Source organism: Pan troglodytes, chromosome 19 (genome assembly GCF_028858775.2).
Source record: "Pan troglodytes isolate AG18354 chromosome 19, NHGRI_mPanTro3-v2.0_pri, whole genome shotgun sequence".
Lineage (NCBI taxonomy): Eukaryota > Metazoa > Chordata > Mammalia > Primates > Hominidae > Pan > Pan troglodytes.
The window spans coordinates 94,525,455-94,545,605 of record NC_072417.2 but is presented as its reverse complement, the minus strand read 5'-3'; the positions used below and the strand labels follow the sequence as shown (position 1 = coordinate 94,545,605).

Here is a 20,151-nt window from a genome sequence, read left to right as displayed (position 1 = left end):
TGGGCGGCTTCCCAGAGGGGGCATCCCTGGTGGCAGAGCACGAAGGAGGTCTGGGGGAATGGGCAGTGAGCTGCCGGGGGTACTGAGGAGTAGGACGGGGGGAGCATTGGGATCAGGGGGAGCCCTAGGATGGGGTGGGAGCACTAGGATGGGGGAGTCCTAGGATTGGGGGGGAGCACTAGAATGTGGGAGTGGGGCGCCTGTCCCCACCCAGCGTTGACACAGGGATGTCAAACTGTTCACTTAAAAAAATATATTGAGGTATAATTCACATAACACAAAATAACCATCTTACAGCAAACAGCTAAGGGGCTTGTAGAACATTCACCAAGGTGTGGAAACCACCACTGCTTCTAGTTCCAGAACATTCTCATCAGCCCAGAAGGAAGCCCCGCACCCATCAGTGGTCCCTCCCCATCCCCCTCCCCTCAGCCACCCACGCACTTTCTGTGTCTGGATTTGCCTGTCTGGACACCGAGTATACACAGAGCTGTGTGCTGTCCCCCTGGGAGGCACCAGGCTGGTCCGCGGTGGTCCCACGGCAGCATGAGGACTCACTTGTTATTTCCCATTAAAAAAATCATGGCCCTCCTCATGGGTCAGCTGCTCACCTTCCTCAGGGGCTTGAGCTGTCGGACCAGAGGGACATGCCCCTCCAGGTAGACTGGGGAAACTGAGGCACCGGGCATTTTGAGGCTGGGCTGGTGGGGGCTGACTGCCGTTGCAGCGGGGGTTCCTGAGTACCCTGTGCCTTGGGCCCTGCCTCCGAAGAAACCCTGGACAAGCAGAGAGCCCGGACAGGTGTGAGCAGGGAGCAGAGCTCATGGGGGCACAGGCTCCAGGCACCCAGGGCTGTTGTGAGCCCACGGCCATGGGAGCCAAGCCCAGGGTGGGCTCGGGGTGCCGCGGGCAGTGCTTTTAGAAGTGGCTGTGATCTAGGTCAGGAATGGCCATGGTGGGTGACACTGCAGATCCCCGGGGAGGCGTGAGCAGGGTCCTCCTGGGCCAGTGCCTTGGGGTGGAGGTTGGAGGCCTGCGAGGGGCTGGAGGATGTGGAGAGAAGACAAGGGATTGGAGGTGGGGTTTCCTCAGGGGGCTGGGGTGTGAGGGTGGGGGAAGGGGTTAGGTTTCCCACAGGCTGGGGAGGGCAGGAGGCAGGACCGCATGGGGAACTAGCCTCAGCTGTGTGTGGTTGGGAAACTCCAGGGCAGTCCGATGGAGGTGTTGGGTGTGGGCGGTGGCCACTGGGCCTGGTGGCGGGGCTGGAGGCTGCGGTGGTGGGTGATGTGCTGGGGTCAGGGAAGGGAACCTGCACCAGCTCAGGGGAGGAGGGTCCAGCCCGGGATGGGTGGGCTGCGGACAATGGAGGGGGTGCCCAGAAGCTGGAGGAGGCTGGCGGGGCTGCCCCGGCCCCGGAATGCAGCTCTCGGGACGGCCATCCCTTTTGCTCACCAGTCATGGGACGCATTCAACCCAGAGCTCGGCCAGGGTGCTCCCAGGACAGAGCCTGGGTCGCTGCCCCATCGCTGGCCTGGCCAAGGCACCTCCACCCCCGGTCTCCGTGTCTCCCTCACCTGGGGACACCTCGCCAACTGCCCAACTGGGGGCTATTCCCAGGCTCCTCACTAGCAGGGTCATCTGCTCCTTGGACCCTTGGGTGGGCCCCGCTGGCTCAGAGCAGGACTGTGGACACAGGCAAGGGTGTGCGTGAGTGTGCGCGTGAGTGTGTGCATATGCGAATCTCCATGAGTGAGCGTGAGTGGGAGCGTGTGCATTTGTGTGTGTGCATGTGTGTGAGAGCACGTGTGTGTGTGTGTGCAAGTGTGTGCCAGTGTGTCTGTATGCTCCTTCCCTCCCTTGCCCCAGGTGTGCCGCAGGCACCTCAGGGCGTTGGTGTCCCCTCCCACACTGTATCCAGTGCCTTCCATTGGGGGAACCCCCGGGGCTCATCCCCAGGTACCTCATCCCGGAGCCATGTGTGGCTTCAAGTCCAGCCGGTCGTTCTAGAGGCTGGTACTGGTCCAGCGGACGTTCCCTGTGAGCTGGCCTGGGCTGTGGTCTTGAGCAGGAAGGGTCCCTGTGGACGGGGGTGGGCTCCTCCGAGGACCACATCAGGCGCTTTGCAAGATGCCGGGAGTGTTGGGACAGCATGTCAGGATGGAGGAGCAAGTGGGAGGCTGAGCGTGGTGGGGGCAGCAGAGAGTGGACGGATACCCCAGGGCAGGTGGCCATTCTGCGTCCAGCACAGCTCTGTAAAGGCAGCAGTGATGGGATCAGGTTTGAGTGATAATCAAATACAATCATACATCGTCTGATTCTAAACGCAGTGCATGCTTGTTGTAGAAAACGTGCAAGTACAGGATGCAACCAACTGGATTTCTACCTCCCAAGACAAACTCTTCACGCTTTGGGGTATTTTTTCCCAGCTTTCTTCTGTTTTTTTTTTTTTTTTGACAAAGTTGTGATCAGGATTTGTAAATAGTTATATGTCCTGCTTGTTTCTACCCTTACTGAGGGTAGAGGGAAGAGAACCAAACGGCGCATGGTGACCGTGTGTAATTTCACTAATTCTAACACCTGTATATGAGACGTCAAAGCTCATCAAATATGTATATGCACATCTGTCTATACACCAGGCCCTACAGTCACGATGACACGTTTCCCTCATGCCCTGGTCCTGGGAGTCCTGCACGTCCTGCTTCTTTTCCTTAGCATAACGTCATTGATATCTTCTCGTTTGTTTAAAACACCTTCTTTTCTTTGAGACAGGGTCTTGCTCCATCACCCAGGCTCGAGTGCAGTGGCATGACCTCAGCTCACTGCAACCTCCACACCTGGGCTTAAGCGATCCTCCGACCTCAGCCTCCGGAGTAGCTGGGACCACAGGCGTGTGCCACTATGCCTGGCTAATTTTATTTATTTATTTTTTAAATGGGGTTTCGCCATGTTGGCCAGGCTGGTCTCAAACTCTTAAGTTCAAGCAATCCGCCAGTCTTGGCATCCTGGGATTACAGATGTTAGCCACCTTACCGGGCCTAAAACATAGTCTTAAATTCACTTTTTATGGCTTATTTTGCAGATATACCATTGTTTTTATTTCATCATTCTTTCACTGTTGAACATTTAGGCTCTTTTTTACTTTTTTTTTTTTTTTTGAGATGGAGTCTCGCTCTGTCACCCAGGCTGGAGTGCAGTGGTGAGATCTCAGCTCACTGCAACCTCTGCCTTCCGGGTTCAAGCGATTCTCCTGCCTCAGCCTCCCGAGTAGCTGGGACTACAGGTACCTGCCACCACGCCTGGCTAATTTTTGTATTTTTGGTAGAGACAAGGTTTCACCGTGTTAGCCAGGATGGTCTCGATCTCCCGACTTCGTGATCTGTCCGCCTCGGCCTCCCAGAGTGCTGAGATTACAGGCGGGAGCCACCAGGCCTGGCCTCTTTTTTGCTCTTATAAATACCACTGCAATGAACATCTTTGTGCAAATAGCTTTTTCCGTCTGCGGCGTTCACTTTCTCATTCCTTACTTTATTTTTATTCTGGATGCGTGTGCCCTCTAGGTTATTTTCTTAGTGTAAATTTCCAGACATGGAATTACTTGGCTGGAGAGAAGGCAGGTCCACAGGCTGTTCTGATTTAACATCCACCAAACGGCCTGGGTAGCCGGTTCTGATTTACTGGCTTCTACAAACTCCCGCTGTCTGGAAGCTGGACGTGTTATAATTTTGCATTTCTTTATGATCAAGGCTGAACATTTTCTCACGGATTGGGCAGTTTGGTTTTTTGTTGTTGTTTGTTTGTTTTGAGACAGCGTCTTGCTCTGTCATCCAGGCTGGAGTGCAGTGGTGCGATCTGGGCGGCTCACTACAACCTCTACCTCTTGGGTTCAAGCCATTCTCCTGCCTCAGCCTCCCAAGTAGCTGGGACTACAGGCACCTGCCACCATGCCTGGCTAATTTTTGTATTTTTAGTAGAGACAAGGTTTCGCCATGTTGGCCAGGCTGGTCTCAAACTCCTGACCTCAAGTGATCCACCCACCTCGGCCTCCCAAAGTGCTGGGATTACAGGTGTGAGCCACCGTGCCCTGCCGGGTTGGGCAATTTGTATTTCCTCATTTGTGAGCTGACTTCACGTAGTTTGCTTGTTTGTGGTTTTTGTTTTTGGGACAGGGTCTCACTCTGTCACCCAGGCTGCGGTCCAGTGGCTCAATCTTGGCTCACTGCAACCTCCACCTCCTGGGCTCAAGTGATCCTCCCACCTCGGCCTCCTGAGTAGCTGGGACCACAGGTGTGCATCACCACGCCCAGCTAATTTTTATTTATTTATTTTTTTTAATATGGAGTCTCGCTCTCTTGCCTAGGCTGGAGTACAATGGTGTGATCTTGGCTCACTGCAACCTCCACCTCCTGAGTTCAAGTCATTCTCCTGCCTCAGCCTCCCAAGTAGCTGGGATTACAGGTGTCCACCACCACGCCCGGCCAATTTTTGTATTTTTTTGTAGAGAAGAGATTTGGCCATGTTGCCCAGGCTGGTCTCGAACTCCTGACCTCGAGTGATCTGCCTGCCTCGGCCTCCCAAAGTGCTGGGATTGTGGGTGTGAGCCACCGCGCTCAGTCTTGTTTATGTTTGGGGTCTTAACGTATTCATTATTTTTTACTGATTGTGTGCTCTGTGTAGTCATGACATCAGCTCTTCGACATATTTTCTGTAAATTGCTTTTTCCGGTTCGCTGTGCGCCTTTAATTTGAGGGCTTTTATCGAACACCCTTTTTTTTTTTTTTTTTTTGAGATGGAGTTTTGCTCTCGTTGCCGAGGCTGGAGTGCAATGGCACGATTTCCGCTCACTGCAACCTCCGCCTCCCAGGTTCAAGCAATTCTCCTGTCTCAGCCTCCCGAGTAGCTAGGATTACAGAAGCATGCCACCACGACCGGCTAATTTGTGTATTTTTAGTAGAGACGGGGTTTCATCATATTGGTCAGGCTGGCCTCAAAGTCCTGACCTCAGGTGATCCGCCCACTTCAGCCTCCCAAAGTGCTGGGATTACAGGCGTGAGCCACTGCGCCCAGCCGGAACAGACATTTTTACGGAGCCAAAGCCTTCAATATTTTCTTTTGCGATCCCTTCAATTGCTTTTAGCTTACAAATCCTTCTCCATTCAGAAATCTAATATTTACCTATTTTCTTTTAAGATGCTGTAATCTATCTTAGAATCATTTAATCTGAAGTTATGCAGTCAGGCTTTTTTTTTTTTTTTTTCTTTTTCTTTCTTTCTTTTTTTTTTTTTTTGATGGAGTCTCACTCTATCGATAGCCCAGGCAGGAGTACAGTGGCACAATCTTGACTCACTGCATTTTCCACCTTGGGAGTTCAAGCGATTTTCCCGCCTCAGCCTCCTGAGTAGCTGGGATTACAGGCACCTGCCACCACACCCGGCTAATTTGTGTGTTTTTAGTAGAGGCGGAGTTTCACCATGTTGGCCAGGATGGTCTCGAACTCCTGACCTCAAGTGATCCACCCACCTCGGCCTCCCAAAGTGTTGGGATTACAGGCGTGAGCCACCGTGCCCGGCCTGAAGTCAGGCTTTTCATGGAGTGTGGAATCCTCTGCGTGGCCAGGCCCAGATTTTGGTGGGTTTGTGCCCCAGCACTGTGAGGTTCTAATTATTGTAGCTTTTGACGCTGGAAGGGCAGATTTCCTGTCTGTGCTTTCTTTCACGCCGTTAGCTTCTTTCACCCGGGAGCTTCGTCTAAGGCAGTGTCTTTAATGGGCACCAGCACGCTGGACTTTGTAGCTTGTGATTCACAGGAGCGAGCTGGGCTCTCAGACTCTGCCACACTCTCCGGTGTGGATTTGATGAAGACAGAAGCTTTAGTAACAGTGAAGGCGAACTCCTCCCACGCTGGAAATGTGAATGGCGGGGGGTGCGGCACTGAGAGTGGGTGGGCTCAAGGGAGCCCGGTGGGCTCCTGCGGGCCCCCTGCCCGGCCCCCTTGCCCCTCCATTGTCCCAGCTGCAGCGGCCCCGCCTGGGGGTGCCTCCAGGGGCCACTGTGTCCTCTCGGCCACCCACAGGCCTGCTCTTCCCTGATAATGTGGCCACCCTCTCCCCAGGGTCCCGGCTACCTTGCCCCAGGTGTGAACACCCGACCAGCACAGAGCGATGGGGAGGGCAGTGTGGGGCTGGGACAAGGGGCCTTGACCTTTACCCCCAGGCTCCCATCTGCAGCTTTGCTGATCCTGATCCATTTGTTTGTGTGATTTGGGGACATTTTGGGGGCATTTTTGGGAGGTGTGGGCCAGGCTGGGTCTGTGCAAGAGACGCTGGCTGTTGGTGCCACAAAAGGTGAAAGAGGCTGCCTCGGGGAGGGGAGTGAGCCCCAAGTTCCTGGAGGGGTGCACTTAGCCACTTAGCAGGAAGCTTCCTGAAGGGCCGAGCGGGGACAGGGGTAGGGGCAGAGAGCCACACCTTGTGTGCTGGCCACCCTGGCCACCCGTCCCTGCAGGAAGGCAGCTTGGGTGGAGGAAGCATGCAGGGGCAACCCTGGGCACCGTGCTCACCCTGGGTGCACCTGCTGTTGTGGGGGGAATGGCTGGGAGCCTTGGAATCTCAGACTGAGCTAGCATGTGGGGGTCACGCCCGCACCCACGGGGCATGCATGCCAGGCACACCCGATGGGTGAGCAGAGCCTGGAGCCCCGGGCAGGCAGGGCCCAAGGTTCCAGAAGAGGCAGTGTGGGTGGAGAGAGTGGAGGCCTCGCCTTACCCCGTGGGGATCACACCCCATGGCCACCCACCGTGGGGCCCCTGGACTCCACACAGTCCTGGCCTCATCAGGGGTGGGGATTGCTAACTGTGGGGCGACGTGCTGAGGAGAGAGGCTGTGAAGCCAGAGGGTTCGAGGAGGCTGGAGGACCAGGTGTGGCCACAGGAGGCGGGGCTGCATGGCTGGGGGAAGTGGGGCTGCGTGGACACGGGGGGTGGGGGCTGCATGGCTGGGGGAAGTGGGGCTGTGTGGACACGGGAGGCAGGGGCTGCGTGGACACAAGGGGTGGGGGCTGCATGGCCCCAGGCAGAGCTGGATGGGGTTGAGGGGAAGTGCATTTGGACCCAACACAGAAAACTTCCTAACTCTTGGCTTTGACCAGGGTCACCCTGTGCTGCAGTGAGCACCCGGTCCTAGGGACAGCCCTGTAGAAGCTGGGCCAGGTCAGGTGACGTGTCCTGGGACTCCAGGGTCCCGCACAGGCTGCCTGGGACCTGGGGCTGCTGGAGGCGGCTTCCGCCTGGGACGTGTGCACGTTGCGGGGGTGGGGGCTCACCGAGCCAGGTGTGGCCAAGGGCTTGGGCTGTGGGGCCACTCTCAGGCTCAGCCAGGCCACTCTCGGAACTCTCCCATGGCCTTCGAGGGAAGGCCGTGTGCCGGCAACGCTGTGGGCGGCAGCACCCCAAGCTGGGATCCCCCAGCTCTGTGCTGAGTAGGCGCCATCCTGGACCACGCCTGTGTTTTGAGCTGAGGCCACGCTGTGCCTGGAGCTGGCCTCCCTGTTCCTCTGTGTGTGGCCCAGAGTCCCAGGAGCCTCCTGTCCTTTCCACTGCGTGTGTAAAATGGCTGAGAGTGCCACCTGGTGGGCGTGAGGGTCACGCCGACGATGCGTCCACACCTCCATGGATAGGGTGGTTACAAGTCAAGTGGACTTTGGAGGACGGGGACAGGGAGGCTGGCTGGCTGGGGCGGGGGTGGGGCTGGGTCCTTACTGCTCAGGGAGGCTCACAGGTGAGAAGCCACTCCCAGGAGGGTGGGACTGACTCAAAGCCAGCAGCCTGTTGTGGGGGTGTCTCCACCCCAAGCACCTCCTTCTCTTCCCTGCTCTTGGTCCCCTGCCAGCTCCCTGTGGCTGGCTCTGCCTCTTCCCACCCCAACCTCTCAGCAGAGCCAATGCTCCAGAGCTGGACAATGGCCAAATAGACATTAACTTTGAAACTGGAGGCCAAGGCGGGAGGATTGATTGAACCCAGGAGTTTGAGACCAGCCTGGACAACATAGTGAGACCTGTCTATACAAAAAAATGTAAAAATTAGCGGGTGTGGTGGTGCAAGGCTGTGGTCTGAGCTACTTGGGAGGCTAAGGTGGGAGGATTATTTGAGCCCAGGAGTTTGAGGCTGCCATGAGCCGTGATTGCACCACTGCGCTCCAGCCTGGGTGACAGAGCGAGATTCTGTCTCAAAAAAAAAAGAAAAGAAAAAGAAAAAAAAAGAGCGGGCCTGGTAGCTCACGCCTGTAATCCCAGCATTTTGGGAGGCCAAGGTGGGTGGATCACCTGAAGTCAGGAGTTTGAGACCAGCCTGGCCAACATAGTGAAACCCCATTTCTACTAAAAATACAAAAATTAGCCGGGGGTGATGGTGGCAGGTGCCTGTAATCCCAGCTACTTGGGGGGCTGAGGTGGGAGAATCACTTGAACTGGGGAGGTGGAGGTTGCAGTGAGCTGAGATCATGCCACTGCACTCTAGCCTGGGTGACAGAGTGAGACTCTATCAAGAAAGAAAGAAAGAGAGGGAGAGAGAGAGAGAGGGAGAAAGAGAGAGAAAAAAGAAAGAAAGAAAAAAAGTAAGTAACTGCTGGCACTAGAGGCCTCTAGGGTTAGCCTGGGCAGAGTCCTTGAAGCTGACCTGGACCTGCCCCCAGCGCGTCCAGCCACGTGTTCACAGCAGATGTACCCTCACCACCCCACCTTGGGACCAGCTGGTGCCAGGCCTGAGCCACTGCATCTGAGCATGTCTTTGAGGACTGATGGCGGCCCTCTGGGGACCTGCCCAGCTACCAGGCTTTCCATGGCACCCCCACCCTTGCTGGGCCTGTCTTGTGTCCCAGGAGGCACAGGGGTTGGGGGCAGATACCACAAAGGCTTTGCTGGGGAGCCCCTTGGAAGGGCTGTTGTGTGAGTTTCCTGTGGCCGCTGTGGCCACTGATTACAGATTTCATGGAGTCTATTATTGTAGGTTCTGGAGGCCAGAAATTGAAAGTCACTTACTTTCTTTTCTTTTGGGGGGGACAGAGTCTCTGTCGCCCAGACTGGAGTGCAGTGGCTCAATCTCAGCTCACTGCAACCTCCGTCTCCTGGGTTCCAGCAATTCTCCTGCCTCAGCCTCCCAGGTAGCTGGGATTACAGGCACACGCCACCATGCCCGGCTAGTTTTTTGTATTTTTAGTAGAGACGGGATTTCACCATGTTGGCCAGGCTGGTCTTGAACTCCTAACCTCAGGTAATCCACCCATCTTGGCCTCCGAAGTGGTGGGATTACAGGTGTGAGCCACCGCTCCCGGCCCGAAGTCACTTTCATGGGCTATAGTCAATGCGGTGGAGGCTGGGCTCTGGGGAGAGTCCACCCCTGGCCTTTCCAGCCCCTTGCATCCACGGCTCCTAGCCCCCACGGCCCCACGGCTCAGGGCCCCCACAGCCCCACGGCTCACGGCCCCCACGGCCCCACAGCTCACGGTCCCCACGGTCCCCACGGCTCATGGGCCCCACGGCTTACGGCCCCACAGTTCACAGTCCCCACGGCCCCACGGCTCACGGTCCCCACGGCTCACGGCCCCATGGTCCCACGGCCCCACGGCCCCACGGCTCACAGCTCACGGTCCCCACGGCCCCACGGCTCACGGCCCCACGGTCTCTTGGCCCCACGGCTCACGGCCCCACGGTCCCCCGGCCCCACGGTCTCTGATTCTGCAGTCACTTCTCTCATCTCCAGTTCTTGCCTCCCTCGTCCAAAGACCCTCGGGATGACCCTGGCTTGCCTGGCAATCCGGGCTAATGGCCCCGCCTCAGGTCCTTACCTTAATCCCGCCTGCAAAGCTCCTTTTGCCATGCAAGGCACCCAGAGTCTCAAGTTTCGAGGATCGGGAGGTGGACAGCTCTAGGAGCCGTTGTTCTGCATACACCAGGTGCCCCCTTACCAAATCTGGAGCAATTTGAGAATCAAACTAAACAATTATAGTAACACATTACAGCTCATTGGAATGAAAAGGAGCGCCTAAGTGTGACGTAAATAAATGGGAATGATAGTGTCTTGGGCACTGATACCAAAAAAGCAAGTGGGGGTGAAGGCCCTGCCCTCCCTCACGGCAGAGTGCACACCAGGAGACGCAGCAGGAACAGTAGAAACAGTCACCAGCCAGGTCCGGTGGCACATGCCTGTCACACCCATCATCCCAGCTACCCGGGAGGCTGGGCGGGGAGGACTGCTTGAGGCCAGGAGTTCCAGGCTGCAGTGAGCTGTGATCACCCCATTGCATTCCCATCTGGACAACACAGTGAGACCCCATCTCTAAAACAAAAAGAAATAGAGTCATCCTTTGGGGGTCCCGAGGGTGGCTGATTCAGGGCCAGTGGACAAGGCTGGTGGACAGAGGACTCATGGGCTGTGACAGTCCTGGTGCATTTTACCCACCATGGGTGAGGCCCTGGTTCCTTGTGTGGACAATGGCCTAAGAAGCCACAGCCTGGACACGTGTGTGCATGCTGGTGTCACGGTGTATCCACTGCAGGCTCACATAGGCACCCTCCAGCCCAGTTGCAGAGGAGGCAGAACTGCCCCCATTCTCACCATGGCCAGGGGCACAGCCTCAGCAGCGCAGTGGAGGGCTGGGGCATCAGCAGGGGTCACCAGGGTTGGGGGGTCTGCTTTGAAGTGACCTTTCAGTGCAGCTACTTGGGCTCTTGTAAGGCCTGCGGGAGGACCAGGGACCGCGGTATGGCCAAGCCAGGCTTGGAAGAGCCTGGGGGCCGCGCAGCATGTGTGGCAGCAGAGGGCCGGGCTTGGAAGAGCCTGGGGGACACCGTGCAGCGTGTGTGGTAGCAGAGGGTTGAACAGTGGGATGCTGGTTTAAATGGGCTTTCAAGAAGTTTCAGAAACAAAGCCGTGTGCAACTTGTGTCTTCCTGGGCACGAGTTTCTGGGCTGAGGTCCCAGGTACCCCTTCTCGTATCTGGGAAGAGTGAGGCATTAATGAGAGGGACAGGCAAGCAGACCCTACAGAGGCCTCCCCACCTGCTAGTGGGGGCTGGTCCCAAGGAGATAAGTGGGGCCTCCCACGTGACTTTTGGAGGGGCAGGCATGGCATCTGGAGCAGGGCAGTGGAGCTGGCAGAGCCAGGCCACCCTTTGGGTGTGCTTGTGACATCCCTGAGCCTCAGTTTTCATACTTGTAAAGTGAGGATGATGATACCTACTGAGCAGGCCGGTTGTGGGGACTGAGCCAGGGGATGTGTGTGCACGTGTGCATTCGTGTGTGTGTGTTTGCATGTGCGGGTGTGTGTGCCTGTGGGTGTGCACACGTGTGGGTGTGTGGGGTGCGTGCATGCGTGTGTGCGCACGTGTGGGTGTGTGCGCGCGCGCACGTGTGGGGGGTGTGCATGTGTGTGTGCCTACACGTGTGGTATCTGTCTACGCATGTGTGGTTATATGTGTGTGCGTGTATGGGTATGTGTGCACATGTGTGCGTGTTATCTGCACGCGTGGGGGTGTGTGTGCGCTCACGTGGGTGTGCACGCGCAAGTGTGTGGGTATTGTGTGCACATGGGTGTGTGCGTGCACGTGGGTGTGCATGCGCGTGTGGGTATCTGTATGTGTGCACATGTGTGGGTGTGTGCACACGTGTGGGTTTGCGCGTGTGGGTATCTGCGTGCGTGGGTGTGTGGGTGTGCATGTATGGATATGTGTGTGGGTATGTGTGGATGTGTGGGTATGTGTGTGTGTTGTGCGTGTGGGTGTGCACGTGTGTGGGTATGTGCGTGTGGGGGTATATGTGTGCACGTGTGAGTGTGCGCACGTGTATGCACGTGTGAGTGCATTGTCTGCATGAGGGTGTGTGCGTGCATGTGTGCATGTGGGTGTGTGTGCGTGCATGCACATGCATCTGTGGGTGTGTTTGCATGTGTATGGGTATGTGCACGCACGTGTGGGGGTGTGTGTGCACGTGTGCCCGTGTGTCCATGGGAGTGTGTGCGTGTGGATATGTGTGGGTGTGCATGTGTGGGTATGTGTGCATGTGTGTGGATATGTGTGCACATGTGTGGGTGGGTGTTCACGTGCATGTGTGGGTATGTCTGTGCATGTGTGTGGGTATGTGCGTGTGGGTGGATATGTGTGCATGTGGGGGTGTGGGTGTGTGCACGCATGTGTGGGTGTGTGTGCATGTGGGTGTGCGTGTGGGTGTGGGTATGTGTGCATGTGTGTGCGGGGTATGTCTGCACACGTATGTGTCCGCGTGTGTGCGCACAGGTGTGGGTCTGGGTGCACGTGGGTGTGGGTTTGCGTGCATGTGGGTGCGTGTACGTGTGTGTGGGTGTGTGCACGCGTGTGGGTGTCTGCGTGTGTGTGGATTGTGCGTGCGTGTGGCTGTGTGTGTGCACGTGTGCCCGTGTGTATGTGCACATGTGTGTATATGCGTGTGCGGGTATGGGTGTGCACACGTGTGATATATACACATGCATATGTGTGTGTGCATGTCTGTGCATGAACGTTCATGTCGGCCTGTGTATAGTGTGTGCACATGGTCACACGTATGGTTGTATGCATGCTACGTGTGCATGTATGTTTCGCGTTTTCATGAGGTGTGTGTGCATGTGTGTTTCATGTGTTTTCATGCATGCACATACGTGGGCACGTTTGTGTGCTGGATTGTTACAACAGGTGTCATGGTTCCCAGGGCACTAGTCCTGGCCCTTGGCATCTGGGGTCAGAGCCTGGTCTGTCTTACAAGCTGACAGCCAGCGGGGCCCAGGTAGCAGGTGCCTCTGATGAGGGCACAGAGAAGGCTCCAGGAATGCAGAGGCGGCGGTGGGTGCACTCGGCTGTGGGTGCCAGAGTGGCCGAGAGCAGGTGGGCCTGAGGGAGGCATCAGCCTGAGGCCGACTGTGGGAACCCCCCTCCTCTGCCCAGGGTCCTCTCGTGGCCACAAGGACAGGGCTGGGCGCACTGGTGTCCTGGACAAACCACCTCGCTTCCACGGGACCCAGTGTCCTCATCTGCAAAGTGGGGTGGTAGTAATTCCTTTTTTTTTTTTTTTTAAGGTGGAGTCTTACTCTGTCACACAGGCTGGAGTGCAGTGGTGCCATCTCGGCTCACTGCAGCCTCCGCCTCCTGGGTTCGAGCAATTCTCCTGTGTCAGCCTCTCGTGTAGCTGGGATTACAGGCTTCTGCCACCACACCCAGCTAATTTTTTTATTTTTAGTAGAAATGGGGTTTCGCCATGTTGGCCAGGCTGGTCTCGAACTCCTGACCTCAAGTGATCCACCCGCCTTGGCCTCCCAAAGTGCTGAGATTACAGGCATGAGCCACCGCGCCCGGCAAGGGTGGTAGTGATTCTGATGAGGGAGGGTCTCTGGAGCTTCGGACAGCCGCTCTGACCCTCAGATGGGAACCGCTGTGGTTTCTGCTGCTCTGGGCACTGGTAGGGACTCCAGAAACTGACCGCTTCTGTGGATTTGAAAGCCTAGGTGTGCCGTCTCTCCTTGCAACCCTCTGGCTGGCTTGTGTGGCCAGTCCCCCACCCCTACACATCCACCTTCAGGGACACAACCTTGTGCTCATGGGCAGGCCTGCCTGGTGCCCCTGCCCACCTCTGCCCTCCACTGAGTCAGCACGTGGTGCTGAATGACCCCCCATGGCCGCCCAGCACTGGGACCTGGGCCTTCTAGAGGGGAGGGGGGACTCACAGCAGGGCTGTGCCCCAGGGCCAGCTGCCTCAGTGCGGGGAAGGACCAGGCATGGGATGGCGTCTTGCTGGGGGGAGCCCAGGGTAGCTGAGGTGGGGTCCTGGAGGTGGGGTAGGCTGAGGCCAGCTGCCTGCATTCAGGGGAGGACCAGGGAAGGGATGGGGCCCTGGGAGGGGAGCCCAGGGTGGCTGAGGTGGGGTCTGAAAAGGTCGTCGGTGGGAAGGCTGAGGCCAGCTGCCTCCATTCGGGGGAGGACCAGGGAGGGGATGGGGCCATGGGAGGGGAGCCCAGGGTGGCCGAGGTTGGTTCCGAAGGGGAGGTTGAGGGGGAGGCTGAGGTCGGGCCTCCTGGGGCTGCTCTTTGCCCAGCAGGTGGCCTGTCCAGCCCCAGGGCTCTGCTGGCTCTGAGGACAGGAGGCCAGATCCTGGCCCCAAAAGGCCACAGATAGGTTCCTTCACTCATCCAGTGTGTCCCATGAGGGAAGGGCCCGCCAGGAGAGGGGCCAGGAGGGCATGGGCGAAGGTGTTAGAGGGGTGTGGACTGATGCCAGGCGGGCACCAGATGGAGCCTGGGAGATGGGCACCATGGCAACTCGCAGTTCTGGAGGGCGCTGGCTGCTTTGGAGGGCGGGGCCTGTTGAGTGCCTCGTGAGCCCCTGCCTGTGTTCCTGCCGTTGGGGTATGAGAACACAGGGGGCCTTACCCGGTGTGCAGGGTGTCCTTACACACATGACACGCATGCCCGCACATCCTGGAAACCTCGCCTGGGATGACATCTGTTCACGGCCCTACCCGTTGGCTCATCTCCACATGTGGCAGAGCTGGTTTCCTTCCCCGGTGACCCAGGTCTTGCTTTGCTGGCCGCCCCCTGCCTCCTGGTCCCCACGGCCCTGTCTGGTCCTCACTCCAAGCCGTCCTGGTTCCCTCTTCCTCGTGTGTGGGGAACAACCTGGAGACCTGAGCAGGAAGCCTAGGCTGCCCTCACTGTCTTCTAGCTCACGCCACCTCCAGGCAGCCTTCCCAGATGCCCCATTAGCCTGCAGCCCTGGCAGAGCATGCCAGATGAGGTCAGCTGTGCCACCTCGGGCAGCCCTGCCCACACTGACTCTATTTCTTGGCTCGTCCAGTGGGGTAGAGATGACAACACCTTTGGGGGTGTGCTGGGCCAGGAGATGGGGTGTTGGGAGCTGAGAAGTTGCAGGTGCTCAGTGGCAAAAGGCACTGGGGGTGGCCGGAAAATCTCCAGGGCCAAGTGGAGGGCAGCCGGACAGAAAGCTCCTAGGGAAGGGCACGGATTGGAGCTGGGTGCGGTGGGACGGGGCAGGCCCAGGGGATAGAGCCAGCGGGTCAGTGTGCCCTCCCCTGCCCAGGGGACACCAAGGCTGGCCCCCACCATGCCATCCTGTGGGCAGCAGATGGACCGAGCTTTCTCGAAGCCTGGCTCAGCTCAGGTGTCCTGATTTGGAAGCCGGGCTCAGCTCAATACTCCGACGTTGGGAGGGATGCTGTACTGTCAGGTCCCCTCTGGGATGAGGGGCTCCATGGACCAGCAGCTGCAGAACAGGGTTTCCCCATGGTTCCCAGGACAGAAGCAGCACCGGAGGGGCCTGGCAGTGGGTTTGGCAAGGGGACGGATTCGAGGCAGCAGGTGGCACACGGGAGCCCTGCTGCCTGGCAGAGGCAGCACCACCTTCTCAGGGACAGTGAGGTCCCCGCACCTCAGAGGCTGGAAGGGCCTTGAGCCCCCGCTGTCCGGAGCCTGGTGTGTGGCCAGCAGATAGCAGCCAGCAACATGGTCTCCCGTGTTTGACAGAGTCCATGTTCCCTTCCCAGCCCCAGAGGGGCAAGGTGGGGTGACTGGGATCCGGGAGGGAGATGGGGGTCCCCCTGTAGCCCCTGAGACCCTGACCTCTCAGGGGTATCTGAACCCCAGAATTGGGAACTGGGCAGGCTCTGGTCACTCTGCCAACCCTATGTCGCCCTGGCGAAGCCAGGGTGGTGTCCAGTGGCTGGCTGCAGGACTGCAGGCTCTGGCCACCTGCTCGCCACACTGTGAGGTGTGGGGTCTGGGGTGAGAGGTCAGGGTGCTGAGGCCCAGCCTGGAATGCAGCAAGTCCAGGTGGGGCTGTGGAGCCCAGAGCAGGGGCAGGGGCCTGGCCGGCCCTCAGCCATGGCCACTCTCACCGCACTGCTCTCCCGCAGACGGCGCCCCGCTCAGCGAGCTGTCCTGGCCATCCTCTCTCGCCGTGGTGGCTGTGTCTTTCTCCGGGCTCTTCGCCGTCATCGTCCTCATGCTGGCCTGCCTGTGCTGTAAGAAGGGCGGTATCGGGTTCAAGGTGAGGCCTGGGGGCCGCGGGAGCTGCCGTGGGATCCCGCAGGCGAGGCCTGTAGCGTCCACTTGACCCTGAGCTTCCCTCCTTCCCGGGGCCATCAAGGTGGCTGCTGGGTGGCCGTAGTTGCTGTGGGGCCACCTGGGGACCACGTGGACCCTGGCCCAGGGACTCCATAGCTCCTCCTCAGGGACCTGCCCCAGCTTCCTCGACTTTGAGGCCCTCTGGTGGGGGCGTGGTCTGACGCTCCCACTCCAGCCTGGGGTTGGGCCCGAGCACTCACGCAGGCTGAGGACAGCCTTGCAGGGGGCGTCGGGGGCTCTGGAGCTGGTGTGGGAGGGGGCTTGCCTCCCTAGAGGCCCGACTCCTGGTGGAGGAGCTGCCTCTGCAAGGGGCTCTCACGTCCCTCCGAATTCAATCTGCAAAGGGGAGTCCGGGCTGCCCAGACAAGCTTCCCGGCACAGGGACCTTCTTGCCAGTTGGAGTCACCTTGCGCGGGGTATCTTCTGCCCTCTGGAGGGGACGGTGTGTGATGCTAGAGCCCAGCCTGCTGGTTAGGGAGCCCCGCCAAGGGTGAGGCCTGGCCTCACTAGGCTGCCCCTCTGGAGGCCAAGGCCCCTGGCCAAGGACAGGTGCCAAGCACTGCTCCTCCCCCTGCAAACCCCCAGCCCACCTCCAGCTGTAACTCTGAGCAGCAGGGAGGGCCAGGCAGAAGGAACCCCGGCCAGCATCGCCTCCCCCTCCCAGAGTCTCCACGGGTCCCATTCCTGCTGATGAGCAAATGACACCCTGGCCTGGACCTCCGGTGGTTCACACGCCCACGGGGGTCAGCCCCACCCCTGGGCCAGAGTCGGATTCCTACGCCAGGAGAAGTCAGGGAGGGCGGAGGGTGGGAGGAGGCATTCCGAGGCGCGCACAGCACCCCGTCCGTGTCTCAGGGGGCCTTCCTGCTAAGTGACCCAGGCCTCAGCTGGCATCACCCCCATTTGGGAGACAGTCCCAGAGTCCTCCCTGCCCCTGGTATGTCATGACGCAGAATGGGCCAAGGAGCTGGCTCTGCCCACCTGTCCCGCTGGCCTGGCAGGTGACGGTGCTGGATGTGGCCTTTTTGCCTTTTCTAAAGGCCACATTTTCCAGCCCATTCAACCTTCCAGAGCCCTCTGAAGTGGCCACAGGCCCCATCAACCAGTGAGGAGCTGCGTGACTGGGGGACAAAGCTGTGGCCCCAGGCTGTGGGGTCTGCACTCCTGCCCAGAGCCCCCACCCTGCCCTGGGATGTACCCCTGACCCGCTGGCACCAGGGACCAGGCCAGGCGGCGCAGGCGCCTTCCTGGGGATCCCGAGGCCAGAGCCTCAAGGTCTTGGCGGGAGCAGGAGTGGAGGTGGGGCCTGGGTGGGACGAGTGGGGCTATTGTATAAGTGGCCCCTCCTCGGGGCACTGTAAGAACAAGGCCCCAAACAAGGGCTGGCCACAGCTCCTCCTCCTGCGCCCTCCTCACCTCCTTGGGAACATGGTGCCCGGAACATTCCAGCACCAGTGTGCCCCTGGGAAGTCCTGCCTCCACACTGGGCTCCCTCCTGGGATTTGGGGACCTGCGCTGGGCTCCCTGGTGGGGAGCTGTGCTGAGGAAGGGGCTGGGCAGGCCCCCAATGCTGACCCTGTGCTACCTGATTGCACGCTGTATCGGCAGGACCCGGCTGGCCCCCGGGCAGCAGGTAATGCCTGGAGCCCGGGCCCGACCCCAGGGAGAGACAGCATCTGTGTCCTGGGCCCCTCTACAAAGCCCAGATGGGTGGGGCCGGGCCGGGGCTGGGATTGGAGGGCCCAAGAGGGGGCTTCTGGGGTGGTCTTCTGGGTCCTGGGGAGGGGAAGTTGCCCACGCAGCACCTGCGTCCCCCATCCCTGAGTGGCTGTGTGCTCCGAAAGTGCAGGCTGGGCCTGGCCTGCGGGAATACCGACAGAGCCACCCACCCCTCTCTTTGCAGCCCAGGGAAGGGAGGCGTCCCCAGGGTCACACGTAGTGCGTGAGGAGCCCAGGCCTCCCCTCCCACTGCACCTGCCTGTCCTCGGACTCACCAGCCCGGGTGCTGGCCAGCATCCAGCTGGAAGTCCCTTGACCCCTCTGAGCCTCAGCTTCCCCACCAGGGCACTGGGGGTTGTGAGGAGGGACAGAGAGGCTGTACCAAGTGCTCAGGGATTGGGGCTGTCATTGTGTGCCTGGAGCAATTGCTTTCAGCTGGGCCCAGGACTTTGGAGACTTTGGCTCTCAGCGCAGGAATGTGCCCTGGACTTGGGGGTGGGGTATCCCCTATACAGGTGCGGCCTCTACATTTCAAAGTAGCAGCCTGGCAGGGAGTGGCCCAGCCCTAGGCTGCACGGGGCCAGGCTCTTAAGGAGTCCTGGGAGCTCCGGAGGTGGTGTGGCCACCAGGTGAAGGTCCAAGGCTGCTGGGGCAGATGGCGGTGGCAGGTGGGCTGCCCAGGGTAAAGGTGGCCGGTTGGCTCTGGGCTCCCAGACATCCAGGAATGCTCCTTGTCCCGGCAGGGGTGGGGGCACTTAATTGCTTCTCCCACAGGACTGTGGGGCAGGGGGTGATGGAATTCCTGTCCCCGAAGCTGCGCCATGGGAGGGTGGGACCCCAGGCACGGCCCGGGGTGAGGGGCTGCTGGGGATGTGGGTGACTGAGAGGTGCTGGGGGCTGATTCTGGATGGGCAGGGCCAGCTGGCCTGAGTGCCCTCACCTCTGTCCCTTGGTTCCCTGCCTCTAGACCCTCAGGCCCCAAGGTGGGGCTCAGCCTGGGCTGCCCACCAGGGAGGGATGGGGGAACTGAGGCCAGGCTGAGGCGCTGGTGCCTACAGCTCATCGCGCCCTTTCTGGAGTCTGAGATGGGTCCTCTTGGCTCTGGGATCTGCCTCTGGCCCCTCATGGAACAACTGAGCCTCTGGTGGGGGGCGTGGGGGTCAGCAAGAGGAGACAGATGGAAGGGCAGTTAGCAGGGGTGCTGGGCCATTGGCCTGCAGGGGCGGTGGCTCCAACTCTGGGCCGAGCACCCCCTCCTGCCCTGCCCTGGGAGCTCGGCCCTGGAAGAAAGGGGCCTTTCCAGGCCCAGCCACACCCTTCCTTGACCTGCGAGAAGCCCCGCTCATGCCCGGCCCGGCCCGCAGGAGTTTGAGAATGCGGAGGGGGACGAGTACGCGGCCGACCTGGCACAGGGCTCCCCGGCCACGGCAGCACAGAACGGGCCCGACGTGTACGTCCTGCCACTCACGGAGGTCTCCTTGCCCATGGCCAAGCAGCCTGGGCGCTCAGGTGAGGGCTGGGTGGGGAGATGGGGTGGCCTCCCTCTGGGGCCCAGGTGCTGGGCGTTGGGTGTGATCTGGGGAGACCGGAAGACTCAGCTCTGGAGTGGGGGCAGCACAGGGCTGGGAGTGGCCTGTGGGGTAGACGCAGTGTGCAGCCCTGGACTCCCTGTGGCTGCGTCACAGGCCGCACTGTGGGGCCAAAGGTGCATGTACCTCTTTCTCCTGGGCCTGGGGGCCGGCCAGGGGTTGGCAGGGTCCAGGACAGCCCTCGGCCTCCAGCCTCCCCTGCCCAAGGGGCTGCTATGCACAGGGACAGGGGTGGGCACGGGGCAGGGGTGGGCACTGGGGCAGGGGTGCGGGCTCTCTGGTCCTGGACATGGCCATGTGCTGGGGGCAGGGGCTCTTCTGCAGTCCAGGGATGCTTGACCCCAGATTCCTGCCCCCTTGAGCGCCAGCCCTTCAGAGACACGGGTTCCATTGTGCATGGCAGGAGGAGGGGCGCTGGTGGGGCCCGTGTGGGCGGGTGGTGAATCAGCCTTTCACTCAGGCTGGGAGGAGGGGCCGAGGGGTGGGGCTGACCCAGGAGTGCAGGTGCAGGCAGGGCCTCAGCCACAGCCTCATCTGCCCCCATCCTAGGGTCCTAGGCCGACCACTCACCTGGGGCAGACGTGCTGGGGAGTTTGGGGGTGAATGGCCAGGCTTCAGGACCTCCCAGTTCTGTCTTGGAGCCTAGGTGGTGGGTGCGGGTCCCTCCAGAGCTATCAGATCTCAAGCCCCCTCCCAGGAAGCTTCTAGCCTGAGG

At 59.6% G+C, this 20,151-nt stretch overlaps 1 protein-coding gene, 1 non-coding gene and 1 pseudogene across 13 annotated transcripts in view; all 3 read left to right on the top strand.

Moving 5' to 3' along the window:
* AATK (apoptosis associated tyrosine kinase) overlaps positions 1 to 20,151 on the top strand; it is a 48,727-nt gene that overhangs the window by 15,572 nt on the left and 13,004 nt on the right. For 8 of the 12 annotated variants that reach the window (XM_016933111.3, XM_016933109.4, XM_016933107.4 and 5 more), the window contains 2 exons: positions 15,918 to 16,051; positions 19,212 to 19,356. In XM_016933111.3, the coding sequence (XP_016788600.3) occupies positions 15,918 to 16,051; positions 19,212 to 19,356 (279 nt within the window). The other 4 variants (XM_054670736.2, XM_063800003.1, XM_063800004.1 and 1 more) reach the window with 4 other exon arrangements.
* LOC134808930 (uncharacterized) lies at positions 5,678 to 6,956 on the top strand (annotated as a pseudogene).
* MIR1250 (microRNA mir-1250) lies at positions 17,110 to 17,221 on the top strand. Its single transcript, NR_035606.1, has one exon. It is a non-coding gene; the product is annotated as a microRNA mir-1250 (primary transcript).